The 10000-nt window shown below is 42.1% G+C and overlaps 1 protein-coding gene across 2 annotated transcripts in view; it reads left to right on the top strand.

Moving 5' to 3' along the window:
• LOC113814529 (protein obstructor-E) overlaps positions 1–9630 on the top strand; it is a 17347-nt gene extending 7717 nt beyond the window's left edge. The window contains exons 2-5 of one of the 2 annotated variants that reach the window (XM_070119670.1): positions 1344–1583; positions 2673–2873; positions 5173–5386; positions 8866–9630. In XM_070119670.1, the coding sequence (XP_069975771.1) occupies positions 1344–1583; positions 2673–2873; positions 5173–5386; positions 8866–8980 (770 nt within the window). In that variant the 3' untranslated portion in view covers positions 8981–9630. Of the gene's footprint in view, positions 1–1343; positions 1584–2672; positions 2874–5172; positions 5387–7757 lie in introns of both variants that reach the window. The other variant, XM_070119671.1, reaches the window with a different exon arrangement.
• Positions 9631–10000: the final 370 nt, after the last annotated feature.

The raw sequence follows: 10000 nt of genomic DNA, 5'->3' as shown, positions 1-10000 counted from the left end.
TGTCCTAGAAGCCGGTTGGTTGGGCTTTTCTGCCACCTCTCTCTCTCTCTCTCTTTCTCCGTTTCTCTCCTTCTTTAAGTCTCTCTCTCTGTCTGTCTGTCTGTTTGTCTCTCTCTCTCTCTCTCTCTCTCTCTCTCTCTCTCTCTCTCTCCCTTCCCCCACCTCTCTCTCTAACTATCTCCCTATCCCCCCCCTTCTCTCTATCAATCTATACTCCCCTTCTCCCCTCCCTTCTCTCTCTCTCTCTCCCTCTTTCTACTCCCTCCCTCTCTCTTTCTCTCCTTCTCCCCCACCTCTCTCTCTCTCTCTCTCCCTTTCTACTCCCCCTCTCTCCCTCTCTCTCTCTTTCTCTCCCTCTCCCCCACCTCTCTCTCTCTCTCTCTCTCTCTTCCATTTCTTTCAGTTGACTGCTCAAAATAACTTTAAGCGTATTATTTGGAACGTATACTATATAAGGTGAGCAATTTCCTGCTACCAGTTAGATATGTAAATTTAGTTTGAATAATTGCCTTTCCGATTCGTTAAGGTTAGCCAGTTCGGATGATGCATTTTCGTACGTATTTTCCTGCATTTTTGCAAAGTATGTAGATAGTTTGGCAAATTAACTTTCCAGTCATTTATTCTCTCTCTCTCTCTCGTTGTTAGATAACAGTCATGAAAACACAGAAAATCATGAAGTATTCTGTTAACATGCTGTAAAAAATAAATGAAAATGAAAAGTATATCACGGGGAAAATAACTCTGGATTGCTGACCCATTTTCTTCGCTTCGTTCGAATACACTTGACTTCGGCTTCAACTTCGGAACGGATTAAATCACTGGCGAGTGCAGGCATGCGGAGCCGATCTTGAAGTATGATGACTCTTGTCTTTCTTTTTTCTTTTTGGGGGTTTTCTTTTTTTCTTTCTTTCTCTTACGTGATCACTGACCTCTTGTTTTTTTTCTGGCAGGATTTTGGATTTTTTGAAAATACAGAATAGCTCTTTCCGTTGTTTCCATCTGCAGTGCCCTTATTTTCGTAGTAAAAAACTATTTTTATTTAGATATATTGCTTTTATCTTGAAATGCATTACACTATATAAAACCAAAACATAAAACAAGAACAACATTAATACCAATCAAATTTCTACTAAGGAAATAACCAAAACAAAAATCACGCAATAAAAATTCTACCTTTCCTACACAAGAGATACACTATGTAAAACCAAAACATATAAGAACAATAATAATACCAATAAAAAACACATGATAATAACTCTTAAATTTCCCACAAAAACAAAAATCATACAATAATAATCCTACCTTTCCTACAAGAGTAAACAAACATTCGCCTTCTATTCCAGGAATTCCCCAGAGAGACCAGCTGAACAGCTTCTCCGGCACGCAGTCCCTTTGCCCCGAGCCCTATGGCTACTTCGCGGACCCCATTCAGTGCGACAAGTACTACGAGTGCAGCGATGGTGTCCCCACGCCCCTCCTGTGCGAGGACGGAAAAGTCTTCGATGAGTTCAAGGGCAAGGCTGGCCACGTCGACCCTTGCGATATCCCTTACGTGGTTGACTGTGGAGAGCGTTCTTTGATGCGTGAGTGAAGTCTAGTTCGTTGTGTTTGTTAGATAGGATATATTTATGTTTTTTCTCTTTTTTGGAAGTTTAGTTTGTACTACGATGAAAGAACGGTGGTTCATGGTTATTATTATTATTGGAAATCTCTGACAGGCCACGGTTTCATGTGTGGAATGTCTGTCTAAAGTGAAAACGTGGATTTTGCGTGACTACTTTACGCACGAGTTGACGAGAAACTGGCATGGTTCCCTCTCCAGGGAAGCGTCGTTTTCTCTATTGGAGTAGAATCAAGAGTCTCTCAAATACCAATTACGGCAATAACGGCAAAAATAATTTCAATTATTAAAATACAGATCAATGCGATGTCAACAATAATAGTTGATAGCGATGGTAACCAGAGCAATAACTATTCCGTACTATCAGAGGAAGTAAAGCATGATAGAAAAATATATAAGGTAAGCAGTGAGATGTAGCCAACCCCCCTCCTTATCAAAACGATCTCTCTACACTCTAACCTCATCCACGTCGTTAGGCCTACCTACTCCAAGCTCTAAACAAGTATTTACTTACTGAGCCCTTGATTCACTCTCCCTCCCAGTTCGATTCCCTCACCCCTTCGTCTCTCCACAGAACCCTGACTCTCCCTCCCAGTTCGATTCCCTCACCCCTTCGTCTCTCCACAGAACCCTGACTCTCCCTCCCAGTTCGATTCCCTCACCCCTTCGTCTCTCCACAGAACCCTAACTCTCCCTCCCAGTTCGATTCCCTCACCCCTTCGTCTCTCCACAGAACCCTAACTCTCCCTCCCAGTTCGATTCCCTCACCCCTTCGTCTCTCCACAGAACCCTAACTCTCCCTCCCAGTTCGATTCCCTCACCCCTTCGTCTCTCCACAGAACCCTAACTCTCCCTCCCAGTTCGATTCCTTCACCCCTTCGTCTCTCCACAGAACCCTAACTCTCCCTCCCAGTTCGATTCCCTCACCCCTTCGTCTCTCCACAGAACCCTAACTCTCCCTCCCAGTTCGATTCCCTCACCCCTTCGTCTCTCCACAGAACCCTAACTCTCCCTCCCAGTTCGATTCCCTCACCCCTTCGTCTCTCCACAGAACCCGCAAGCAACTCCAGCGTCTACTGCCCCCGCCTCCACGGTATCTTCGCCGACAACCAGTTCTGCGGCAAGTACTACACCTGCATCGACGGCCAGCACACCGCCACCGAATGCTCCGCCGGCCTGCACTTCGACAGGAAGACGGGCACCTGCGCTTGGCCTGCCGCAGCTGCAAGGACTAATTGCGCGGAGGAGAAGAGTAAGTCCTTAGAGCTGGGGACACAGGGGGGTTCTCGCAACAGCTGAGAAGTATTAGGGAAAGGGTTTCCACACTGGGTTGCCCAAGGGTTAGGGCCGGAGTTTTCAACATGGGGTTCATAAGGGCTAGGGCGGGGGTTCTCACGCTGAGAGGTCAGTCTGGGGTTACTAAGGGTAACCCTAGTGGATTAGCGAAGCGTTTTCACCGTGGGTTCATGAGGGGTTAGAGCGAAGATTCTCACACTAAGGAATCGGACAGGGGTTCTCATATGGCAATGGATTAGTATCCGCCATGGACTGGTGTCAATCATCTCTTTAAGGAGCTTTTGTGTGTGGGTGTGAGTGCCCACAGGTATGGCTGGTGTGCTGGAGATCGCCGGGGAGAGCCGGAGCGGCTCACCCGTCGGCTAAGGCCTGGGTAGGCCTTGTTGCTGCTTGCTGTGTCTTGCTCTGCTGGAGGATCGTGAGTGCTGAACTCGGCCCGGGTGCGGGAGCTTAAGTGGGTCTGAGCTGTGCCAGCCACCCGGGAACGAGGGGAGCCCGCGGTCCAATGGGCGAGCCGTGAGGTGTCCGTGGTCAACCAATCATGTCTCGGTATGTGTCGTCGAGAAGCTGCTGATGGTGAGGGCGAGAGGACAGGCTGTGGACCTGGACCCAACCTGGGGGAAGTATGCCGCGCTGCAGGTTGCGGTGGTCGGCTACACTCACATTAATGTTCTTGAATGGTGTGTGTGTGGGCGGGCCCATACCAGGGTTTTGAGGGGTTAGAACAAGGGTTCTCACACTAGGTTCACGAAACATTAGGACATGAATTTCACCCTGTGTTTCAAAAGGGGTTAGGGCAAGGGTTCTCACACCAAGGGCTCAGGCAGGGGTTCTCACACTGGGGTCCACGAGAGATTTTAGCAGGTTTCACCCAGGGGTTCTTATGAGGTTAGGACAGGGATTGAAAATCGAGGGGTTCTACGGTGGTTAAGACAGGAGCTCGTAAACTAGGATTCATTAATTGTTGTTCGCCCACGGAATCTCACACTAGTGTTCAGGAGGGGACGAGCAGGGGTTCAAAGACGGGTTCGCCAGACCAAGGGTTCTTATACTAGGGTTCAGCCAGGGTTGGTGCAGGAGTTCCCAAATAGTACAATATGTAGAAGGCCAGAAGGAACGTCCTGACTGAAGCATGTAAGGCTGGGTACTGTGTAATATCTTAATATCTACTTGCATACAAACGTAACTACATAACACTTTGGCAATATGAAGAGTAGAAAATCTCTCTTATTTATAGTTATTACAGTTATTGAATCAAAGTAATGGAAATTAAAAAAATGTCCCATTGTATCCTTAACCGCAGGGAAAATATCCTGATTATACTTAAAATCCTTAGATGATTAAACCATTCTGCATAAATCGTAGGCAAGATAAAATCCACTAATATATATTTACTTTGATTTTTTGAATAATTGTCTATTGTCCAAAATTTACATTGGTACAGTGTTACTGTCTTCCTCTATTTCAAGTAAAAGGCACCAACGTATTATCTTTGAAGTCTATGACGTTGCACTCACTGCACATTTATGAAGCTGCAACATTATTTAGAGTTAAATATTGGGAATCAAACCCTTTTATAGCAAAGGTGTCCAGATCGAAGACCTAGAATCATAAACCTAGATTAGAACTTACCTTATATCAATATTTTACCTTTTCGATACACGAATTCTTACTTAAACGTTTTGTTTATGTTTTTCCTTCATTTTACTGCAATTAATTTTATCAAATCCTTTAGAATATATTCAGATATGTTTTTCTCATGTTTCTAAATATTGCTGGATTTCTCAACTACTTTTGCCAAATCGCTTAATGCTCCATTTCTTAATTTTCCTATAGATTTTTTTTTCAGATACCTTTAGGCTTCACTTTGTTGTTCCTTAAATTTTTATTATCAAGTCATTTCCCAAACAGGCTAAATGTACCACAATAACTTGTCTTCCCCGCCCACATTCCCACCCGCAGAAGGCGCCCTCAAAGCTCCTGGATCACTAACCCAAGCCTCTCACCCTCCAAGTTTCTAGGCCCGACTGCTAGGACTCTCAGAGCCCCCTGGTTGATAACAAATGACACCCTCGAGGACAGTCAGTCACGCGTCTAAGTCTCCCCTCAGAAGACCCTCTCACAGACAATGGGTCACTGTCTCAAACCTCTCACATGATTCCCTCTAAGTCACTCGGTCTCAGGGACACACCTCCCGCCCTGCAGAAGACATTCCCAGCGCCACTCGGTCACTAAGCCACGCCCCTTGCCCACAGAATGCATCGACGACTTCTGCTGCGAAGGTGCCAAGGACTTCACCGACTTCGAGGGCCGCCTTGTGCCCCACCCCGCCTTTGCCAACCTGGCGGACTGCCAGAAGTTCTACGTGTGCCACAACGGCGTCACCCCCCAGGAGGCCTCCTGCAGCCTCGGCCAGGTCTTCAACGACGTCACTATGATGTGCGATTACCCCGAGAATGTGGACGCCTGGTGAGTGGTGGCCAGCCTGGGTGCGGGCGGGCGTGGGCGCAGACAGCGTGCTGCGAGGGATTTAAGTCGAGTTTTAAAGTTCATTTTTTGCAGATTTGTGCCACACATACACGCACGCATTCACACAAACAAACACGCGAACACAAAAAACACACATACGCACACGGACCTGCACGAACAAACACACACACACACCTACACGAACAAACACACACACACACCTACAAGAACAAACACACACACACACCAACACAAAACATACACACGCACACACACACACACACCTACACAAAACACACACACACACCTACACGAACAAACCCGCACCCACACACACACACACACACACACACACACACACACACACACACACACACACACACACACACACACACACACACACACACACACACACTTATATGCGCACAAAATCACTAAATTGGAAAAATATTAATTACTGTTAATATTCAAAAGCATATTCTTATCATCACCATTCACTTGATTATTCATATATAATTATTTTCGCAACATGATATTTTCATATTCTTATTATTTTCCTATTTTCCTTGCATGTAAGTTACAATTTCTAAAAAAAAAAAAAAAAAAAAAAAAAAAAAATTAACAAAGGCTGGTAATGAATACTTTCCTGTTGTCTGGGCATCACATCACTCCAATAACATTATTTGCACAATAACATTTTCACTGTTATTCACTTTTACTTTTGGATTCTTTTCTTCACTGTGGATATAACAAGATTACTCAATTCTTTGCAGATTAAATAATTCTTTGCCCTTATATTAGCTGGCTTGTAACCAACAACTCTCTCTCTCTCTCTCTCTCTCCTTCTCTCTCTCTCTCTCTCTCTCTCTCTCTCTCTCTCTCTCTCTCTCTCTCTCTCTCTCTCTCTCTCTCTCTCTCTCACCCATCCCGTATTCATCTATTTACCTATCTATCTACTTATCTATCTGGTATCCAGTCTTTTCTCACTGTCCACATGTCTTCGTCCTCACACTCCTGCGTTTGAGGAATCACAAAATTGTAATTATTGATGTGATTAGAAATTCAAGCTTGAAATTAAACTAATGGTACAAACTTCCGAGCAAACTTAGAGAAGCAATGAAATTATTATTCCTTTTTCTTCTTCTTTTCTTTCCTTTTTATGACATTCTTAAGTCTACATCTTGCGAGGGATTTAAATCGCGTTCTGAAGTTCGTTTTTGCAGATTTGTGCCACACACACGCGCATTTAAACACACACACACACACACACACACACACACACACACACACACACACACACACACACACACACACACACACACACACACACACACACACACACACACACACACACACACACACACACACACACACACACACACACACACACACACACACATACACACACACACACACACACACACACACACACACACACACACACACACACACACACACACACACACACACACACACACACACACACAAACTTGTAAGCGCCCATTTCATATACGATAATATACAGTCTCGCATGTGTTCGGATAGCCAATAAGGATGAGATTAAAAGCCAGATAAAAACATTCAAACATCCAAATACAGACACACAATGCACTGTAATTCTATATGTGCAAAAGCATACGTGTGTTTGCGTGCAGATAGACAGATAGCTAAAAAAGATAAAGAGATAGATAAATTGATATAAAGACACATAGACTGATGTAGATAGAAATGTGGATTTAGATATAGATACAGGTAGACACACAGGATTTAGATAGAGATAAAAGACACATGGATTTAGATATAGATACAGGTAGACACACAGGATTTAGATAGAGATAAAAGACACATGGATTTAGATTTAGATAGATACAGATAGACACAGGATTTATATAGATAGATATAGATACAAAAACGTAGATTCAAATATAGATATAGATACAGATAGACACACGAGATTTAGATTGATAGAGATATAAAGACACATGGATTTAGATTTAGATAGAGATACAGATAGAGACACAGGATTTAGATAGATATAGATATAAAGACAAATTTAAATATAGATATAGATACAGATAGACACAGGATTTAGATAGATAAGAGATATAAAGACACATGGATTTAGATTTAGATAGAGATAGATAGATAGATAGCTAAAAAAGATAAAGAGATAGATAAATTGATATAAAGATACATAGACTGATGTAGATAGAAATGTGGATTTAGATAAAGATACAGGTAGACACACAGGATTTAGATAGAGATATAGAGACACATGGATTTAGATAGAGACAGACACACAGCTACAGTGAAGTCAAGTGCGGACAAAGACTACCCGAAAAAGACATTAATACCCAGCATTATCTTGCAGCATCGGATGGTACAGGGACCACCCAGCCTTTGTCGACTATTACGATGACGCCGGAAACCCCATCAACCCCGTAGACGGAAACGAAGATGTTGTAGCGTAAAGAAAAACAAACAAACACACGCCTCTGGACAGTGCATTTCTTCTCTTTCGATGCAGCTTTCTCTCATTTTTTTTATTCATTTTTCTTCTTTTCTTGTAGAGGATGGGGGTTCCCTCTGATTTTTTATGTTATTATTATTTTTAACTTTTTTTTTTTTTTTTTTACTTTTTTTTCTTAAGGAGGGATTTCGTTTTTCTTGTCGAATGATATCTTAGCTGGCGTGTTCCGTTGCATTTGTCTTTAATGTATTCTAAAATGTTTCGGAATTTTACATTGTATTAATCTTGCTTGTATATACGTTTCGGCTTCGATATCATTGTAAAATTCATCTGTGTGTTGACAATACCTTATGCGATACTACAACGCTAGTATTTGATATTGCTGTAGCTAGTAAGCCCAAAAGAGGCCTCAAGCTTTCGTAATGTATATTTTGAATGTGCGTTAAGTTTCTTTTGAAGATTATTTTCAATTGTGTGTGATTACTCAAATGGAAAATCTGATTTTCTTGATGAAGTATCTCGGCTGATTCATGTTGACTTCCTTGGGTTCTCGTCCTTCACTGGTCCGTTCGTCAGACGCATGAGTAGCGCATGTCACTTCATTTTTCAGGCTCTACAATAACAGCAAAGTATGGGATAACAGAAATAACTAAAGATACTTCACTGTCCTGTCTCCAAAGCATGACATCTACTTCCGTGACGTATTTGAAGCATGTGGTATTTTTATATTTCTTTTCGAGATTTTTTTCAGTCTCTCCTGTCCTTTTAGCATGACGGCCATCTTCCCGTTTTCGATAACAAAATTTTCCATCTCTAACACCATTTTCTTTCAGCATTCCTTCGTTCGTCGTTACCACCTGGCGTTCTTCTATCACTGTATTTCCTTTTCTTGTGTTATTTTTTTGTATTTTACATATTGTAGCATGTTCCCTTACTTCATCTTTCCTTAATACCAATTCAGGTTCTTACTAGCCATACTTGAAGCATGTCATCCCCGTTTTCTTTACAGCGCTGACTATTACAAGAACAACCCCCTCTTCGACGTTGTGTATGACGACGCGGATGGGGACGGCAGCCCAGATTTTGGTGTTCGCCGCGACTTTTCGCAAACTTCCATTAACTAACTGTCAGTCCTCGTCGTTTGGAGATTAACATGTCAACTATATCGCCAACCTCTGCATGCTCGTACACGATTTCCACTTTGTATTTTTAAGTTTCTTGAAATGTCTTCTCCTTCACTGTAGTTTCCACCCAGTCATTTATATTTTCTAAGACGTTTGGATCCTTTGTAGGACTCCCTGAATCTATTGTCCTGCATGAGGACTGTGATGTCATAGCTGGTTGTGATATCACTTAACTTCAATTTGCTCATCTTCCATGTACAAAATAAACCAAAAGAAGGCTTCAAGGTCCCAAATATGGGTTTAGTGGCCCAAAAGACAGACACTTTCCGTCCTCAACTTAGCTAAGACATACTGTTATACAGTTTTTACAATAAGCTACACCCACTTGCTCATCACTCCCGTCCATGCCTTCTGATTGGTCGAGAATATACTTGCATGTTTGTATTCTGCTTTCTCATTGGATGAAGCTCATCCAATAAACTTTCCCGTTTCTGGGATGAGACATGAAGGTCGTTGGTGTCATTCACACCGACAGGGCTTTAACAAATTTCAAACTGTTCTTTATACTTCTAAGCCGAGAAACTTTGCTCCTGAGGAATATTTGATGTACTGTACCTATTTTATAGGAAAATATATAAAACTCAAAACAAGACCATAGTTTATTTATCCTTTTATAAGAATGATTGTATAGATATGTGGACATATTTATGAATATACGGTTACACACAGCGTTTGGGGTACATATACCATATGAATAAACACATACACATATATATACATGGTATATATCCATATATATATATATATATATATGTATGTGTGTGTGTACAAGTATACACATACAAATACGCACAGGCAAACACCCAAAAATACATTAATATTTACCTTGGGTATAACAGCTTGAAGCTAAGGTTTAAAGTATGGCTGTTTATCAGCTATTACCTTTCACAACACAAAGACTTAAAGCTTCAAATAGTCACTGAGAGGATAAGGTTTTTGGGCAACAGAAACTAAATTATT

The sequence above is a fragment of the Penaeus vannamei genome, unplaced genomic scaffold (assembly GCF_042767895.1).
Source record: "Penaeus vannamei isolate JL-2024 unplaced genomic scaffold, ASM4276789v1 unanchor506, whole genome shotgun sequence".
NCBI lineage: Eukaryota > Metazoa > Arthropoda > Malacostraca > Decapoda > Penaeidae > Penaeus > Penaeus vannamei.
The sequence above is the reverse complement of the archived record's forward strand: the minus strand, read 5'-3'. Positions and strand labels throughout refer to the sequence as shown.